We start from the raw sequence: 21100 nt of genomic DNA, 5'->3' as shown, positions 1-21100 counted from the left end.
TTAAAGGATCTGCTGCCCATTGATGAAGGGAAGTTAGTTTTGGAACCAACCAAGATCATTGACACTGGGAAAAGAAGTTGAGGAAACGCAATGTCAAGGAGTTCCTCATGCGTTGGATGAATTTGCCGATATGTCACCTAGGAAGGCAGACGGATTTTGAACATCCTAGTTTGCGATTGCTTGAGGACAATCAATTTTCGGGATGGAAGGAGTATAATGTCCCCATTATTAATAAAAATAAAATAATAATATTTGTATTTGGGGTCCCTCTTGATTTATGTCTTGGGCCCATCTTTTATTTTTTGGTCATAATTGTTTGTTGTTGTGTTGACACTTGTTGTGCAGCTCTGAAGTTTTTCTCCAATGGCGTATTATGATGGACATGTAGGATGTTTAGGTCACTTGAATTGTTATTGTATTGCGAATTCTAGTTGGAGTTCTACTCTATTTGCCATCTTAGAAGTGAAAGATCTTCCCTACTTGGCTTTGGCAATTTCAGTGGTATTCATCCCTCACCCTATTCTGCTTGTTTTCTTGTTTCAAATCTGGCAAATCTGAAATGTCATCATTGTTTGTTTCAAATGTTATTTTTGGAAACAGTGGTCATTGCCGATTTTTTGTTTGTGCATTAGCAATTGTTCTTATATTTCCTTTGATTGTAAAAACATATCATTTAGTTTGACAAAGAGCACATACAACTTGCACATAATCCCATGGAACATAACCCACTCCATCATCGTACTCCCCTTGACTTAGCACCAAATTGTCTCAAGAGACAACATATGATGCCATTCCATTAGCTTCAACCGTACACCGTACAATCACCTAGACCCTTTGTACATGCATTTAACCTATTGTATGACTCTTGCCTACTAGTACAACTTACTTCCATTCTTCACCTGTATGCCCATACAATGTATGGTTTGAGGGTTGCGTACTAGCACTGTGCGGTCTTCTTTGGCCACTGTATGTATGTTGTTGGGCCCATTCATACCATACGGCCTCCAACAGTCACATTGTACAGTCTGATCGGAGTTCATTGTGGGAAAAATCCAACGGGAACATTGCAATTACTTCAGATTTGTGTACAAATAATTAAAACCAGAATAGATGTTATCTTCGTTCGTATTTGTTGTTCGGTTTCAATTTGTCATTAAGTAATTTCTATTTTGATAAATATCCAAACAAAATAAAATAAAATAGAAAAACAAGAAAAGCACAAAAAGCAAATAACTTGTAAAAAATAAAATAAAAAAAGTCAAGACATCATTTATCCTATGCTATTAAAGAATAGCAATCGATTTTCAGAATTTTCTTTAGAATTCCTACTTGGAATTTTTTCAATGGTATCATAGCAGTGATTTTTCCAACCTAAGGGTTTTGGTTTAGTTATATACATCTAGAGAGATTTGAGGCTTGTGGATATTATGTCTACAGGAGGGCACATACATAGCTGAATTTGATATTGAGGGACTGATAGATATGGGTGATTTACATGATGGTAGTGGGAGTCCTTGACAGAGGGTTAGGCAAACCAGTAGGATGGTCTTGACCTGGAGTTGTTTAGGATTCATGACACAATCATAGATAACACATGCTTTTGACAAGCTACATGATACTCTTGACAAATTGGAGTTGGGTATACATATAGATAGACATGGTAGGCGAGACAAAGGGACTAGGTCAGTATCAGTTGTTGTCAGTCATAGGAGCACCACCTCTTTTCTCAGATTATAACTCTTTTGGCTCTCCTGGATGGGACAAGACGCAAATACACAATTGATAGGCCCTTACAACTGCACTTGTATACCAAAGAGAAACAAGAAGGATTGCAAGATGAAGTGATGACAACTATAGATGAGGAGCGAGCTCTTCCACATGTTAGAGATGCATTTCTATTGTTGCAGTATTGTGCACAATAGAGGGATAGTTTGAGGCCTAGGGGTGATAAATGACCCATATAGTAGCAAAATGGGGATGTTATGTGGGCAACCAACAAGCTTACATTATCTCCATTTGATGGGAGTGGGAAAATTAGTGATGGGCTTGGGTGCACAAGCTAGACATATATTTGACACTTAAGCCTATGCTCGAGAAGGTGGCTATACGGCTTGTTGTGCTATATTTGGAGGGGGTTTTATACGATGGTGGCACCACGATTTGTTCACATAGAACCATGCTCTCATACACTCTTCCACAAAGTTCATAGATTGACTTATATCTAGATTCTATTGGAAGGACGTGGAGTTATGCTATACAGATCTAGCTTTGATGAAATAGATGGATCACATTGAGACTTACATCAATGAGTTTTAGCGTATTGCAATCATTGTTCCATGGATGCCTTCTAGGTGTGTTATGATGCTCTTCATAGAGGGGCTATAAGAGAGATTACAAGGTTTGGTGAGGGATTTTAAGTACAAGACCCTAGTGGAGGCCATTTAGACCACACTTGAGTTAGAATCCTTTTAGAGGCTCCAAGCCTTGTCAGAAGGCTTTTGCATAGTGTAAGGGTGCACCACCTCCACCTCCCTGAAATGACCAATCAATCCTAGCTCAGAAAAACATGCTACATTATGATTTACTTCCTCTTCCACCTCCCCTCCTAAGTCCATGGTGATAGCATTGATTTTTGACTTAACCCCTATGTTGACACGCCCTATCCCTTAGTTGGGAAGAGCTTGTGGAGGGGAAAAAAGTACACCAATGACCTTGGGAATCATCGTTGAGTTTTCACACTCTTTAATGCCCATGGACTCCTTGAACCAAGCCAGACATCCTTCCATTCCAGGCACCCTGTTGTCCAACCATTTCCCATGAAACTAAGCTTTTTAAAAATGCCTATCACTGTCATGTCCAAATATCTCTTTGCACCCCAATCAAACACATCCTATCTTCACCCGTGTTACTTTATCAACAGTTGTAATAGATGCCTTACCTCTCTACACAAACGGTCTTTTGCTCGAGTAGAGGTTTGCATAGAAGATGAAACCCTAGTAGCCTCAGAAGCCAAAGGTAAAATTGTAGAGCTCAGCTTCAAAACTTTTTTCCTTTTGATTTGTAATACTTTATTTTATTAATTGTTGTAGAATCCAATTACGTTATAGTTTTATTTTTTTGTTTCAGTAGATAGGGATGGTGTTGTTTTATAGTGACATTTGATGGGAATATTTTATTATTATTTTATCCATTATAGCTGCCTCTTGAGAGCTTACAAAGAAACCTTGAGCAAATAATTTGGAGTAAGAGTTGATGCTAGACTATGACGTAGAAACAATTGTTAAGAAGTTATTGTTTTTTCATATTTTGTGCTTTTACAAAAAAAATGAATCAATGTTTGTTTTTATTTAGGGTATCTTTTGTGTACTGCCTAGAAATATCTTTTTAGTAATTGCATGTTGTTCATGTATTTAACTATTTGGTTGCTGTAGATTCGCCAGGAAATGAGACACAATAAGCAAAGCTTGCAGTTGAGAGTTATATTGCTTTTAGTTGAATATTTCCATCCTCACTGACAATATGTATGCATAAGATCATGGAGGAAAGCAAGGCTTCCCAACTTTGCTTTTTGAATTCCTTTACAAGCACATTAAACTGAAGATTTATCTTCACCAATAGTTTAAGAGCTTGTCAGCATGTTTGTAGGCAATCAAGATCTTGATAAGGAACTATTTGAAACAATGGGTGATGATGCCCATAACAAAGATCCTTCATTACTTCCCTTGCCATGGGGAGCCACCATTGGTTCATTGGCATTTGCAGCTTCCTATGGTTTTCCATGAAGTCCGAGTAAGGATTTTCTGAAGTTTGATGGCAATGACACTTGATTAGTGTATCTATAGCTTGCTTTATTTGTGGGGTTTTGCATGAAGATATTGTAATTGTTCTTTTCATTGAAAGCTTCATTGAAGCAATGGCAAAATGGTTCCACCATCTTCCTACATATTGTATCACGAAAGGAGAAATCGTGAGTGTTAAATTTGGTTACTTTGCTTTTGCATAACTATCAATGCAAGGGAACATAACATTGAGCCCATGAGGAAATTTATTGCACAATTAAACTGACTTGCTGGAGGAATAAGTGGTTCCTCAAGGATTTCCTCTAAAACTATTTTGAGCTGTGTAATTGTTGCCTAAGTTTTAGTTCATATGTTTTTGCTTTAGGGCTTAAAGTTAAATCAAATGTCAATGTATTGAGTTTGAGTATAGATTGCCCATAGGATGGCCTTTCTTCTCATCTTCCCTTTGAGATAACTTGATGCGGGAAATCATATGAGCAAATTTCTAGTCCATGGCTAGGTGATTAGGTTTTGGGAGGGTTTTGTTATGCACTTTTCCTGATGCGAAGAAGGTTTGGATGTTTCTAATGATTCATATTCTTTGTTCCTAATCATGTTGAATACAAGATTCATGTTGAGAAGCAATTCTTTATGAAAGCATTTCTTCATTTCTAAAAGTTTCTAACTCCATGGTCAAAGATCTATATCTAGAGGATACATTTTCATAAATATATACAGAGAAAATGTAGAAGAGAAATTGAAGACTAATGTGGAAGATTGATATACAAATCGTGAGAATAGTTCAAAATCAAGTTCAGTTGAATTCAATACAGAATGAATGCTTAAATTGTGGAAATGACGAAAGAAACCAATCAAAGGTGATATGACTTCTTTTGAAAATAAAATTGACGGCTCAGATGCAAATCATAATAAACAACGTTGTGGAGAGAAGTCAAATTAATAAAAAACTGCACATCATTGGCCTGTTGACAAGTCAAATAGTTTAAAGAAAAACTGCAGGTCATGTATGTTCTCAGCCACCCGATTAAAACAGATCTATGATTCTCGCTGTGTCGCTATAAAAAGTTGATCAATCTTTAAGTACAGCCTCATAGCGAGGGAATGACATGTGTCTCAATGGGCTCGTTACATTCTATAGAGTACAAATAAGTCAAAGTCAAATACTCCATGCAATGAAGTGACTCCACGTGTATGCTACGATTTACCTAGTTGGAAAGGTGGACCCGTGTTGCGAAACAAAGAGACATAATGTCGTTTTATTACCACCATTAGATTGAGATGGATCCACCATTGTTGCTATCTTGCTATAAAAAGTTGCTTGACCGTTATTCTATGCAACAAAGCGACAATCCAACACATGTACAAGGAGGGACCCGTGGTGGCAATTATAAAGGAAAGTCTCAACATTTAAATCACGATCGTTGATTTAACATCGACGGTCAGAATTTGAAAATGTAGTGACTGTTAGAATATGAATTAAGCAGTTTGGCGTGAAACAATAGAAAATAAAAGAAACAATGATTTTCCATAAGATTTTCTGAAGATTGCAGGAAGCCGAATGGTCATCGTGTGTTTTAGAAACATAATGGATTTAGAATCAGCAGTGAAGAAGATGCCACGTGTTCGTATGACTAGACAATTTCATATTTGATTTTCTTTTTATTCTGTGATTGTTGCTCTGTCAGAATTAAGAAATGATAGAGAACTATTTAACATAACAAAGGGAATGGTTCTGTGATTCCATTTATAGCATTTTCTTTTCATGTTTTGTAGTCCATGCATTAGATAGTTTTGCACTTAAGAGTTGAAAGACATTTGTGTATGATCCTGTAAATAATTAGATGGATTCCACTTCGTTCTGATATTTGCAGTACAATAATTCTATTTGCTGCTTCATATATGGTTCTGTGTCTTCTCTTGATAGTTTCATACATGTTAGATATTTCATGGGGAATCAAAGGATAATGTATGTGAATCTATTGGATACTTGTTGAATTCCATTTCAGTCAAGGCTAATAGCCAAAGAAATTCCACTTGCCCTCATATTTATAATCCTTTTCTTCCTACTTCTGCATTTAGATGTGCAATTTGCATTTAGAATAGAATTAGAAGTCAGGAAATATCACGATAATCTATTGCAATCATTCCATTGAGTTTGATAGATTATTCATATACATCTTGCCTGAGCTGTTTGTGCCTACAAACAACTTGGTTATCCTTTACTTCTCTCAAGTTAAGAGCTTATAATATCAAGAATTTCTGATCACATAAAGCAATATTCATTGCATATTATTGGAAGAATCATAGGGAGCTGTACCTAATCAGTTCAGAGGGTAGTGATAGAATATATACATTGACCCCTTTGTTGGTAAACATTCTTTTGTCTCTCCAAACATTAGGTATTAAAGAGTCAAGATTATAAAATCTACTAGGAGAACAAATTATTAACCAATAGTAATGAATGCTTTTCCATCAAAATTTTACTTTTGAAGAAAACCTGTAAAACTGATGAGCTTGAAGAAGCAAACATAAACAATCAAGCTCAAAGATGACATGATCACTACTAGTGAAGTCAAGAAAGATTCCATGGGGTTAATGGTTCCATGTTTTGCAACTTCTCTTCAACAACATGTGGTGATTGATATGACAAACATGAAGATGCAATTTTGGTAGTGTTTACCAATGGGGTAAACGGTTTACTAATGCATACAGACAACAGACAAGAACATGTAACACAATAGTACTCCTTTTATTATTCGCATATATGCCGAAGAGATTACATAGTGCTTACAATGATGATTACAACAATGATCCAAAGTTGTACATATACCATCTTGAAGAACCTTCTCGAAGGGGCCCGTTAGCTACATAACAATTACTGATGACATCAACTTGTCGGCTACACAATATTTACTGACGACATCATCCCTCCCAAAAGAAAAAGTTGTCTCCGGAAGACAATTACAAAATATTCGAGACAGATTAACAAAATGGAATACATTAACTAACTATAACAAAATAGATTTGTTTCTGTCACACCACTTTCACGTTTGTCCTCGTGCTTGTACCAAACTGGTCTCCAAACCACGTTGCATCTGTAGCCTTTGCTAACACAATATTGTTTCCTTAGCTGACCTTGATAGCCACCCGTGCCACTTTCTCTGCTTCCAACTCCTCATTACACTGAGCCAAGTGTCGCGGTAGTGCCTTCAACTGGATGATTAGCTCCTCTCGAGCGCTCTATGCATCCACCAAGATAGCTTTACGTCTAACACCTACTCCAAGTGCCTCAAAGCGTATCACCCCTCTCGAAAGGCTTGCTTTGTTGATCTTTCCACCTCTGGCACACTATGCCCACAACAGCTCCAGGTCTCATCAATTGGTCACACTTCCCACGATTGATAACTGCATTGACTGGGGGTCTATGGGGCATCTTTTTTGTGATTTTTTTCCGATCCCACACTTTTTCTAGCAACTGCTTATGTTTTATTACTTGTTTATGTCTTGCCCTTCCCTTGGGCATCATGCATTATTCATTCTGAATATTTTTGATTTGTCGTCTTTTTTTTTTTAGCTGTAGATTCTTCCTCTAAGTTTTTCTTCCACTTCCTCTTTCCTTCCCTGGCGTCCATACAACCCTCCTTCATCAACGGCTTCTAGCTTCTGCTATCCTCACAAGCAAGGAAATGGTGTATGGAACAGGTGTAGGGAGTGCCGTACGAACTTCTGTCTTGCCAGCATACGGGGTTAAAATATTGGATGCCGTACGGTCTTCAGCCCATTCAAGTAATCAGCTGTACGGTGATTACATCTTGTGCCCTTTCTTCATTCATCGTATGGTGTCACCACTTGCTCAGGTTCGAGCTTCCTGATTGCTCGCAGGTTGCAAATCTACTGTTTCTGACGTGAACCCTTTGATTACTTGGCAGCCTATATGAAGCCGTACGGAGGAATTAACAAGAAGGTCGTATGGTGCCAATTGCTGATTATGTTTCACCGTACGGTCATGAAGTTGACTTTAATAGGCCGTACAGTGAAATAAAAGATGAGCGTATGGTGTTTTACGAATGCCTCAAATGTTTTACTAATCCCCTGAAACTAGCTGTACGGTGCCCAACATACCATATAAAATGCAATTGCTGTACCACGATTTTTTGCCTTATGCTTAGTCTGCCAGGTGATCTTGTCATATGGTGCTTGCCAGGATAACTCATACTGTCATACAGTGAATAACAAGAAGGATTCTTAACTATGTTTTCTGTAGGGACATGAGGGCCCTTAAAAAGGCTGTACGGCAATTAGTGACTTGCTAAAGCTGCCATATGGTTACCATATGGTGACTTTGATAACTTCTATTTTTTTTCTTTTCTTTTTTTTTTTCAATTTTTAAAAAAAATTTCTTAGAATTTTACTGCTCCTCGATACTCGTCGACGACAGAACAGGTTGCGCATGATATATTTTAACTTGCAACCGTTCACCATTTCCGAAATTTCCTGCCCATCCAGTGTCCATAACTTTATTGCTCTGTTATCAACTACTTCCTGGATCTGGTATGGCCCGACCCATTTGACTTTAAACTTACCTGGTCTGATTTCATTTTGTTCGTCATACTTCAACACCAGCTGTCTCGATTGGAACTTGTTTAGTTTCAAGTGTTTATCATGCCATGCTTTGCGCTTGTTTTGTGTTACCTCCGTGGCCCATTGTGCCTGTAGTTGTCGCTCATCAAGTTTATTTAAGTGACACGATCTTTCCCTCAGGTTTTTCATATCGCTCAGTTTGTTCTCGAAACTCGGTACCATGAATTCCATCGGCTGCCTCTCGTTGCCGTTAATAACTGTATTCTTGATTTTAGAACCTTCACTCCGTACATTAAACCCTTACTCTTTGTTTCCTGTGTAGACCGTATGATGTGTTTTCCTTGCTGCCGACACCTTTCTACTATATCTGTGGTTCGACGTAACATTTTCTTTCCGTGTGATCCGTTCACTGTGTTCCGTAAGGTGGAATCTTTCCTTTTTTTGGGTTCGTACTATATGTTCTTTCCTTCAGCTTTGTCGTAACCGCCTTTCCTTCTTCTGCTTCTCTATATTCGTTTGGACATTCATTTCTCTCTTCTTTTTCACCTTCGTCGACCCTTAACATATTATAGCTCAAAAAGAGCTCGTAATTCTCCATTTGCCAGTGTAAAAGGCCGTTCACCGAATCCAAATTATCATTCGTCGATCCACCTTCCAATCGTAGGACTCCTTCCTCATTGGGTTCCAATCGCTGTTTTCCTTCATCCTCTTCTTCGGAATCGGATGATATGGCTTCTTTACCCACCATTTGTGTGTGTAAATCAATAATGAATTGTCGTCCCCTGCTTTCCATTGATAGTGTATTCTTCTTCCAGTTATGCTTAACCCTTGCTTGTACAAGCCATCCTTGGCCCAGAATGGCATCATATCCTCTCTTCTTTAGCGAGATGACGACGAAATCGAGTAGGAATGACTATGTTCCAATAGTCATTGGTTGTGCCATCAGGATTCCCAACGGTCTGATCTCGTGCTGGTTTGCCGTGAGCAATTGGAATGTAGGTGGCCACATTCCAGGGATCTTTTGGTAGGATGTTTACCCTTGAATCTCCATTGACAATTGTGTCTGAAAGGAACGTTCCTAATATACCCATTTCGACTACCGTCGGATACCGTCCGAATGTGAGGGCTAGCAGCATTGGGTTTGTTGTACTTGCTCCGCTTTCCTTTTCCCTTCCATGTTCTCCCAGTGGTTTAGCAGTTGGAGTGATGTTTGTGAGTGCCGATCGAAGTTGAGGCATTGTGAGCAGCAGATCGTTTATTTTGATTGGTACTTCAGTTTGTAATATCTGTCGTATGATGTTCTGTTTTGCGCAGTTCCTTGTTGACATACCAGTAGTGTCCTTCAATTGTGATTTATCTGCCTGCATTGCTTTCTCAATTTCCGCCTGCGCTTCTTCCAATCATTTCTTTTTTTTCCGTCAGGTCGGCTTATAGTTTTGCTTGTTTCTGGGTGATTGCCAAGACTTCTTCGTCCGCACCGATGCTGATCAAATTCACTCCTGATTTTGAGCACTTGGCATCTTCATGATCTCTAGGACTGTACCATTGGCATAACAACTTTGGTGTATTCATTGATGTAGAGTTTCGTGCAAAGTGGCCCCACAAATTGCATGCTCGACATTGAACCATCGGGTGGTCGTTTGCATCGTATTGAATTTGGTTGCGGCCCCCATTATTATTGTTGGTATTGTTGTTTTGCCCCCTATTATTATTTCTATACCCACTCGAAGTGGCACCATCATTCTTTGTGTTTCCGTTCCCTCTTGATGTGGAAGCTGCTAGTGTCAGGAGCACTTGTTGATGCCCTCTTGACTTCATATTGAACGGGCATTCCTTTGTGGAATGTCCCATAATTTAGCAGATCTCATAGAACTGGTTCTTCAGACTGGATCCCTTCGTGTGACCTTTTGTCTTGCATTCTGTGCACCATAGCTCATTTCCCTTCGTCTGTTTTTGCATATTCTTAAATTCCTTCATCATTCTGATCATATCCTTCTAGAGAGCTCAGACCTTCTTGTTGCCCTTTTCGTCATCACTGCTATCTCCTTCTGAAGACGAGTCATCTGAGTCGGATGAGCTACTTTTCTTCTTCTTTTTCGTTTTCTATTCACTAAGTCCATCACCCGATTGTATGCTTCGGTGTATGATGATGGCGGCACAATGTTCATTTTCTTCCTTAACTCCGGGCGTAGTCCTTCAATGAACCGTCTCTTTTTCAGCCCATCTGCCGGCTTACTTTCCATTTTATTTATTAATTCTTTTAGTTTTCTGGTATATACACAGACTATCTCATTTTTCCCTTGCTTTGTGGTGTAGATTTCTACTACAATCTCATTGTCGTCTTGCAGCAATTAAAATTCTGTGAAAAACTCCTTTTTTAACTCCCGCCCATGTAGTTAATTTTTGAGGATTGGCGTCGGCAAACCAATCAACTACTACACTCCTTAGGGTTGCTGGAAATTGTCGGACCCATTCATCTGTGTTGGTTATGCCATTTGCCATCCAAATTGTTTTGCATGTCTTATAGTGTCTGATTGGATCGGTCGTTCCATTACCATCAAACTTTGGCAATTTTTCCTTTGGTCTCGCCATTACTATTCGAGTTGGAGGTACTTGTGTACCTGCGCTGTTCTGCACACCTGCGCTGTTTTGGACAGTCGTCTTATTTCCAACAGCTGCGTTACTTGGTGAAGAAGGGTTTTCCTCAAGCGAAGTTGTCCGTTCTGGAATTGTATGGTGGATGAAGAGTTCACTCCATGCTCGTGCTCCCTCGGCACTCTGAGCCGTACGAGTTAATTCCCTTCCATCTAGATTCTTTTCCCTTGGCATATACAGGTTAAGAAATTCCTCCCTTGTTTCTTCCACCAATTCAACTACTGTTGAGTCTCTTCCAACAATTCCTCGGTGCTTTGGTGTCCGTCAGCAATCTACTAAAACCTCCATCTGCGCTCGGCTTGTTGTGCCAAAATTAAAATTTCTTGTGTAGTGCGTATTCCACCTTTTCCCTTTATCTTATTTCTATCCTTGTTAAGCTGATTCAGCATTAGTCTTCATTGCTTTGCCTTCGTTCTAGTACCATTGGGCAACGACACCAAATGTTTACCGTATGGGGTAAACGGTTTACTAATGCATACAAGCAATAGACAAGAACATGTAACACAATAGTACTCTTTTTATTATTCTCATATATGCCAAAGGGATTACATAGTGCTTACAATAATGATTACAACAATGATCCAAAGTTGTACATATACCATCCTAAAGAACCTTCCCGAAGGGGCCCATCGGCTACATAACAAGAACCTTCTCAAAGGGGCCTGTCGGCTACATAACAATTACCAATGACATCAACTTGTTGGCTACACAATATTTACCGACGACAGGTAGAATAATCCAACACGCATGAATCATGGAAAGTTTCAAAATGATATCAATAACAATTTTTTGCTATTTCGACAAGACAAGCAACCATGATGCTCAACATTGCTTGGAGATGCATCACATGGTGTAACTAATGGTAGCGCATAGGTCAAATATCAATGGTTTTTGGATAGCATTCAACATTTTGGAGATGATCATAGTGGTGGCTTTATAATATGACTATTACAAATAGAACAATCTACATTGGAAAGGTAAATCATTCAATGATACTAAATTTACATGGAACCATACAGCTATAGAAAACCAAACATTTGAAGTGAGGAGAGTGCATGAAAGGAATATTTGGGAGAACACACCAATGGTTTCTTGTTTCAATGACTCTGCATTTGTTCCTTCATTTGTAAATCAGCATCAAGTGTTAGATTTCTTGTCTACCTTTCAAGCCTGCATATTCCACAAATGCTGTGATCGTAGCAAAATCTTCCAACACGGCAGTTACCCATTTTTCACCTACTAGCTTAAATAGGTAGAGCCATTATTGCTAGACTGATTGCGGATTTAAATGTTTGTGTTCAATGTATTTGATTATGTAAACACTTGTTTTTCCATGCATTTAAGTTATATTTTATGAAGAAAAGTGAAGTCATCAGTAGAGCAAACAGAGATCACATGCTATCTTTTCTGAAGATGTAAACTTTATTCATCGAGTGTCCATAATGTTCCACACAGGCTGTGAAACTAACCAGAAAAAAGTAAAGCAAAGCCTGATATATGAACATAAATACAAATGCGGGAAAAAGAACAAAAGTAAAAGGGGTTCATAGGTGCAATGACTGGCGTGCTGCTGGTCGCTTGGGCACTTGCTCCCGCTTTTCCACGCTCCTGCACCATATCCTGCAAGTGAAAACAGAAAAGAGTTTGATCGAAATGATCTAAGCAAAGGCCAACTAACTCACGCCCTGCTCCACATATGCATTCATATCCAAAATCCCAAGGCCCTGATCTATTTTTCTAACTGGTTTGTGTCATGTGCAGCAGATGAATTAATGACATGTGGATGCAATATGTAGCTCCCACAAGGGTTTGAGCCCAGCGTGTCATTAATCAAATAGGTGCCAGATGAATCTAGAAGAAAGCACATAATATCAAAGGGACATGTGTTTATTAAGCATGAAACCTTTTATTATCATATTGCAGATTATAAAGGAAAATAAATCAGCTAGCTATTTAAGGGATGAATTATCATTAATTTGAAACCTTACACTTAACAATGGTCGAGAAATGTGCAACAACAAACAAGAAAAGAGGGGTCATGGGATGCTTTCAGCAATACAGAAGTAATATAGGATGGTTTCAGCACTCTATCAACAAGAAATAGTGACCCGCATTTCAACATAATATGTTGTTACAGAATGATTCAAGTAAAAATGTACGCATATACCACGTTGAAGAGGTAACAACTTAATGCTAGGTGGGCAAATCTGTGACAAAACAGAATGCTAAACATCAACTATCAGTGTTGCTATATCTGAACAAAGTAATGACAAAAGATAGTGCTTAAGGAATCATTTAATAGTGCTGTTGTGCTTTGCAACATCTTACTGTTATAAATGCATCTATGATATTTAAAGTAATGCTGAAAATGAAAATACAATGACAATGAGCATTATTGAGGAAAGACCTTTAAATGTCAATGGAAAGCATGTCCTATGAAAGAGATGCAGCATTAGAGCATAGGGTAGACTGTTCTGACAAAACATTTGTGCAGAAGATAATAATGTTCAAAGTTCATGTATTAAATGGGGAAACAGTGAGAGCTCACAACTAAGAAACAAAATGCAGATTCAAATATCATTGTACGATTTTCATTGGCAATGGTAAAGTTATAAAGGCTACAAGTGAGAGGCAAATGAGTAGGAAATGAGGTGCTTTTGAGTTAGATAGATGCAAACAAGCATATGAACAAAACAATTAAGCTACAAAAGGGTATATGTGATCTCAAAATTAACGCAAGAATTCAGAAATACAAGCAATTTGTGCCGTATGAAATGAGTAGAATGTTCATAATAGCAGATTTCCAAGATATATATGTCTCAGTAATTGACAAAGAGACTACAAAGAAACATAATTTGTGATCAAGTTAATCAAATGAGATGGATGATTATCAATGCTCAAGATACATGCAGAAGATCTGACAGAGTCAAGGTGTACATGCAATTATTTAATATCAAACAAGTAATAAGTGTATATGAGCTCGAGCACCTAGAGTTACAAAGATATATAAAACCCAATAAAGTGAAAATTGGCTGGGTTCAAGACTCTGGAAAATAGAAAAATGCAGTGAAAGAGCTCCTTGTATTCAAGCCACATAGCAGGGTTTCAGAAAGAAACAAAAACAAAGCTTGATATTGCAAATCCATGAACCTACATATAAGATATTCAAAAATGGAAATCATTTATAAATGTCTCCTTCTAGCATGCAATGTGGGTTTCTTTTAAGATGCTGATAGCAAAAACCTAAACAAGTAAACAAAACCTTTGTTCTCTAGAGCAATGAAAAGGATACCAGCTTTAAGGTGAAAAATACAAATGCATAGCAAAGCTGTGGCTATTTGAACCCTAAGGAAATTTTCAGAAGGAAAGAGATAAGACTCTCATCTATAGGACATAAGAAAACTCCTGCAAGCATTAGATAAAGATGAAATTTCATATATGAAGAAGAAAAGCCCTCTAAATCTGGAAGTTACAGGTGCCATTTATGGCAAGAAGCAACGTGAAATGCAGAAAATCGTAGAAGAAACTTAATCTTTTTCCACCTGGAAGCCCTGCATGGATTCAAAAAACACAAATGCATAGCCATATGAAAGGAAAAAATCAAATATTATTTTCTTTTGTTGAAGAAGAATTTACAGGCCGTGGTTATACAACAAAAGAGATTGACGACTGCAAAAGATACATATTGAATCCTTTGAAGCCTCAGTGAAATAAGACCAAAAAGGAAAATAAGACTGGAAAATGCGTAAAGATGAAGGATGAAGGAGAATAAGAGCCCAGTTCGTTGATAAAGAAAAAAACCTAACTGCTATGCTCATCAGTGGTGGCCAACAAATAGAGGAAAAGGCCGGTTTAAAGAGTCTATACTACAAATGGGAAAAAATTAACAAATCTGGGTAAGATTTTTGTGATGGCAAGCTCAAGGAGGAGTTTACAACCTGTAAATATCACAATATCACCAGAAGATGCAAGGAAAAAGCCCAATAAACTGCGAAAGCTGCATTCAAGAAGAGTTTTTACCTTTGTAAAATTGTGTCCAATAGAAAGATTTGCAGAAGAAATCCAGGAAACATGATGAAAGATGAGTGTAAGATTTTCTAAGCTTGCTCAAACCCCAGCAATGGCGGCATCAAAACTCCAGGATTCCCAAAATGACAAAGAAAGTGAACAAAAGAGGTAGAAATGCCTGTGAATGGTAGTTTGGGCATGAAGATTTCATCAAACCTTAAGATATTTTCCATCTCTCAGCTCTCTAAAAGTCTCCAAAGAAATGTTGAACAATGAAATGAGATGTTTTAGGCTTGTGGAATGCATGATATATTCCTATTTGCCAAAGTTTATTTTCATTTGGAGTCCGAAGATTTTATGGGATTTATAGCCTTTTCCCAAGTATGCTGTGGGTGAATTTAATTCCATACCTTCAGATCATGTTGCGGGTCTATGGTCATGGGCATTTGTTTTAAACACTTGTTTTTGCTCATATTCTAAGTTTGCTTTATACTGTAAAATGAAATTATTAAATGGCATTGTCGAGCTATTTAATAATTTTTTTAATTTCTAAAAGCAACTATTAGAAATGTTTAAAGCCTAGCTTTAGTTTTTCCATTATTACTCATGGTGGGATGTTAGCAAAGTCAAAGTGACAACAAGTGTGGGATTGGATAGATTTGTCATAATGAAAGGGCCAATTTGTTGAATCAGTTTGAAAGCATCAGGAGCATTTTTAAGAGTCTGGAGGTCGAGTTTGACTTGTCAGAGGCAATTAAGGGGTCTTTATTGTCAGTTGGAGCTATTTGTGGTAAGTTTTGAGTGAGTCATAGGTGTGTTTGTGACTTTGTGGGGTTTAGTGAGTGGTTTGACTTCATTTTGAAGGTTCTAAGCTCATCTTCTGCTGGCTATTTTCATGGATCCGACCCAGGTTGTTGTGGGTGTGTACTTAGTGAGTTTTGAACTCAGTATTGTTCAAGTGCCGATTATTGGAGAGGGGACTTAGTGATTTTAGTTATCCTTTGTTCTTGTCTTTTTCTGTGACTCAGTTTTTTTTTTGGTTTCGGAGGGTGTCCCCGTGACCCAAGCCTAGTGGGTTCCCTTTACAGGGCGAGCTTGGAGCGAGATTAATCCCTTCGGCCATGGGATAACCAACATTTCCCCCAAGTGTTTGTGGCAGGGTAATGACGGGCAGGGGAGTCGAACCTAAGACCATGGGGATTGCCCACAAACCTCAGACCAACTCACCTAAAGCGTGGGGGCTCTGTGACTCAGTTTTGAAGTGAATGCATTGAAGGCCTATTATTTGTAGAACATCAAATCTTGTCCTACTTATTATTGCAGTTTAGTTTCTTTAGTGATTGATAAGGTGGAATTTTGGGGTGTTGTCAAACCACCTTATTCAAACTTCCATCTCATGTATTTGCTTCTTAGCGTAAGTGATCGTTGCACAAGTTATTAGCTATGTTATTGTTTGAATGTTCAAGTACTGTCTTGCGAAAATCATTTTTCCTTTTCATTTTTTTGTCATTTACAACCAGTTAATGAAATATTTATGTGCAAGAGGTTCATAAGAAGTTGTGATTCTGGGATCATTTCTGCACTTGAATTAGTGTCATTCTGCAAGTGTTCATTTCTATAAAGTTGGTTCACTTCAGGTTCATGCAGTAAAGTTTTAAGTTTTCTTTTGTTGTTTCTATTTTAAGTCATTTGACTTCAAGTTTCTGAATCCGGAAATCTCAGTAGTTTAGAGTGAAAATCAACTAGGAACCGACCTTATCCGGACATTCACTTCATTTTACAAGCAACCCATAGCTTAAGAGTGTTTCAATGTTTCCTTGAAACGTTAAGTTTTGTCAAACTTAACAAGGGTGCAGTTTTAGGTGATAACAACAACACCCATACTTTTTTTTTCTATAGTTCAAAAAGAACTTGCTTCCAAGATCTGTTGCACTAAGAAAGGGAGCAAGACATATTGTGGCTAAAAGATAAGAAACTCAAGAGATCCTCTTAAAGTTAAATTCCATTATTAGGTGTGGTTGCGCTGATCTCTGGGTTTATATGAATTTCTGAATAGCTCAATATGATTTTTTTGTTTGGTAACCTTTAATGACTATGATAGAGCATCAAATGAGCTTTTTATCCATCAACTTAACTGAAGTTCGGTTTAGAAACAAAAAATGTGAAATCCAACACTAGCTACCAGCCTTTAGCATAATATTTGGTCTTATAAAATAAGGTTATCTGGCCCTCCCAATTATCTTGTATCCTCCCATCGTAGATCTTTTGAGACCCTCTCTTCATGCAATTTGCCAAATTCCTCTTACTAGGCATTTAATTAAGCTACAGTAGTATTCTCAACTGATCAATGAACAGAAGGAATTTCCTTGAAGAGAAATGAGAAATCACTAGCTTCTTAAATTGTAACATTTATCTTCCAGTTGGGACAACTTCCCCTTCTTTGAGTAGTTAATTACAATATGAAATCTCCTTTCAACTATCAAACATTTACTACTTTTGTCTGATTGATCTTCATGCCTATTGTTCGTTCCCAAATTAATCTTGTCCGAGCTCTTTGAGGAGGCCTCTGTTTAATTCCAGATCAAGGGCCCTTCTCACCACTCTCATATACATTGCATGTCTGCTAGTGGGTTCTGTGCATATACCTTATATTAGTAGATTAATGTTTATTTGCTTCAGAAATATTTGTGGACAGTGCTCTTTTGTGCTAGATAGTGGAAACAAAAGATCCCCCATTTATTTATAATTCACTGAGTTCAGAAAGTTGATATTGTTTTGGATGAAACAAAATCTATTTTAAGCTTGAGCAGATGTGTTTTTTGACTTCTAGGTTGATACATTTGCATATGCGCCACCAAATTTTAAGCATTCTGTGAAAAGTGATATCTCTGCCACTCTTGTTGTTTTTGAACGCAGGTGAGTTATTTCTATTCAGGGTTATCCTAGAAAACAATTGTATTTTAAATTTAAATTTAAGTATTGGTTTATAATATGATAATACAGGAGATATAAGTTGCAAATATAACATCTTCCTTTCTGCTAATGGATGTTACATGTATTTTGTTAGACCCTAGCATATGCAGTGTTTGTTCTGGATAAGTAAAAGCTCAATGTCTCGTTAATAATTTATCATTGTTCTCTCTTAATTACTGAGCTCATGCTTGCATATTGGTGCTTCTTTCTAACTTCTTTTGTCTTTTACGCTAGGTAAATTTCAATATATGTACTTATTTCTGTTTTTGATATCAAAGATTAAAAAATCTTACAATCTGAGGCCTGTGCATAATGTCCTATTCACCTTTGATTGACATTCTTAATCTGTTATAGATACAAGAGATGGAGAAATGAGGTTCCTCAATTTATAACAGGTTCAACAGACAAGCAACCTCTTTTAGAAACTCCAGGGGAGGTAAATCATGAAAATTTACCATAAAACATGTTTTACTTCAATTTTATTTAAAGCATTTTTGTCCTCAAAGCTTCTCCAGTGTACTAGGAAATAGTATTCAACAGTTTACTGATATACATTTCCATTAAAATAATTAAAAGTGTAAATAAATAGTGCTTTTGCTGAGATATATTATGTTTTTATGCTTCCAGGTGTTTGCGTTGAGGAAACTGCTTCCTACAACATCTACTTATGATTTTAATATACATGTAAGTCCCACTGTAACTGATTCCCTGATAAATCTCTAGCTCCTTCGATGTGTTTTCTTTTTTTGTATTATTTTCTTTCTCATTGACTTTTTTATAATGCAAAGTAGCAAAAACCCAAATTGTTGCATGCTTAGTTTCTGAATTCTAGTATCCTTGAAAACTAAATGAAGCCTAGATCATTAGAATCAGATGCCTAATTACAGATTAGGGAAGGAGTACACCAGTCAGCAACATCCCTGCCATAAATAGCTTAAAGAAACAAAATAAGTCTTATAGGAAATCCCTGATAGTAGAGTAGCGATTGGGTAACATTTTCAATGGGATCAAGAAAGATTATTTTGTACATTGACTATAGATGGGAAAGTTTTCATTCTTGGCTTGAGTAACTTATGAAAATGGACTAAATCAACTTGTGTGAAGTTATTGTAGAATTAAATGGTCTTTTTCATGGTAAAGGTGTTACTGTTGCACCATAAAATTGGCCTGTCAATGCTTGATACAACCACTAGACTTATAGAACACATGAGGCAGTTAAGCCATGTCATGAATCTCAAAGGGGAACGTTGGTGGTTAGTTCAACAATCCCCTCCTCAATGTTACCCTAGGAGATTCGAACTTGTGACCATTTTCTGATATCACTGGTTACAAGCTAGGCTTGCTGTTGCACCATAAGATCGACTTGTCAATGCTTGATACAACCACTAGACTTATAGAACATAGGAGGTGGTTAAGTCATGTCACGAATCCTAAAGGGGAACGTTGGCAGTTAGTCCAACAAAAAGATAATGAGAGGATCCTTATTTTCTGATATTTTCCTTGTCAATCATTCGTGAACTGTCCACTTTCTTCTACATGTCCCTCGTTCTGTGTTTATTTTTCTTGTTAATCATTTGTGAGGTGTCCAATTTCTCGGGACCCCGCTTCAGTATGAGACCTGCTATGCAACCTTGGGTTAATAAAGGGCTCAGTTCCCTGGCTATGCTTGAGAGACAGTGTTTTAGACATCACTTCCAGGAAACTATGACCAAGATGTCGCTCTTGGACTCTTTGGTCCAGTCGATGGTCCTTTACGACTCTATTGTGTTAAGGCCCTCTCTCCTAGATTCTGATTGGGCTTCAGTTGAGAGATTCCCGATCCTCCTCCGGGACATTAGCAGATGTCATTGATCCACCCCATACAGTATCATCTTTGCCAAGTTTGGGGTTCACCCGTTCAGGTTGAGGACTATCTTCGACTTGATTTGGTTCCTCTATTGGCTTTGGAGTTTTGCAGACTCTGCTGGGGGGTATCATAGATATCTTAACTTGGCTTACTGCTCTTCTGAGGTGGTGGCGAGTGCTGAACCTACTGGCAAAGCCCGTTGCTGGTTCGTCTAGGCCTCTATACTTCTTGACTCGATTGGGATTTTGATGGATCACCTTCCCCCCTTTCAATTCTCTCTGGATGCCCCCACTCACCTCCTCCCTCCTAGCAGGAGCTGAATGAGCACGTCGGGCTCGACATCTACGGGTAGTACATTGTCATGACATTGATTAACCCTCCAGGGGTACTATGCCCGATGATGGCCTTTTATGCTGAGCACTACATGGATTTATGGGATGAGATCATTGTGCACCTTGGTACCTCACTCCCTATTGGACTCATGCATTCCGAATCTCTTTGGGATCTTTTAGAATGGGCTCTCACTAGCTCTGTATAGACAAGATTTGCAACCTTTGTACCCTTGGGGAGGCGGAATCAAAGAAATATTTTGTTTTCTGTTGTGTCAAATACCATGAGATCAGGGGGAGGTTCTACTGCTTGTTCAGAGAGAGCGGGTCCATTTCTTCTTTCTTCAGATATGTTGATCAATGATGCCTTGCAGTTTACCTCTACAAGGCCATGCAACTTCATGATGACACCTTGCAGCTCTAATTTTTGACGAGACAAACCTCTAACCAGCTCATCACCTCTTTCTTTGTGTCCGTGTCCCCCACTTGGGGGACAAAGTGGTTGCTTGGCCCTTCCTCTGGACACAAATCTATAAAGCCTCGTAGGGGACCCTCTCAGCAAGATCAAACTTCCTCCAGCGGCTGCCTTAGATATTTTGGGACTTGCCCTTGTTTTGGGCCTTATCCTTCGGTTGTGGACTACTTCTTGTTTGTGAGGAGTATCTAGTGATTCTAGTCTTCCTTCTTTGTTTCTGCTTCTTTTTCTTCTTATTTATTCTTCTTGTGGGCACCATTTGGCGCTCTTGCTATTGGTTGTTGCCTTGTTGTATGCTTTCAGTCTCTTGTTGGACATTAATAAATTTATCTTATTTACATAAATTTATAATTTTCCTTATCATTACTATCTCTTTGAGAATGTCTTCTTAAAAAGGTATAATACTATAATGCCTCGTGTTACAATTCAGATG

The 21100-nt window shown here is 38.0% G+C and overlaps 1 protein-coding gene across 1 annotated transcript in view; it reads left to right on the top strand.

Moving 5' to 3' along the window:
* Nucleotides 1–21100, top strand: part of UGLYAH (ureidoglycine aminohydrolase) — a 212963-nt gene that overhangs the window by 88387 nt on the left and 103476 nt on the right. Inside the window, exons 7-9 of the mRNA XM_089831726.1 lie at nucleotides 17875–17960; nucleotides 18372–18453; nucleotides 18645–18701. Coding sequence (XP_089687852.1) covers nucleotides 17875–17960; nucleotides 18372–18453; nucleotides 18645–18701 — 225 coding nt within the window. The remainder of the gene's footprint in view (nucleotides 1–17874; nucleotides 17961–18371; nucleotides 18454–18644; nucleotides 18702–21100) is intronic.

The sequence above is a fragment of the Cupressus sempervirens genome, chromosome 5 (genome assembly GCF_028749045.1).
Source record: "Cupressus sempervirens isolate cs-2001-9-10 chromosome 5, ASM2874904v1, whole genome shotgun sequence".
In the NCBI taxonomy this organism is placed as follows: Eukaryota; Viridiplantae; Streptophyta; class Pinopsida; order Cupressales; family Cupressaceae; genus Cupressus; species Cupressus sempervirens.
This window is presented reverse-complemented; position numbering and strand designations above follow the sequence as displayed.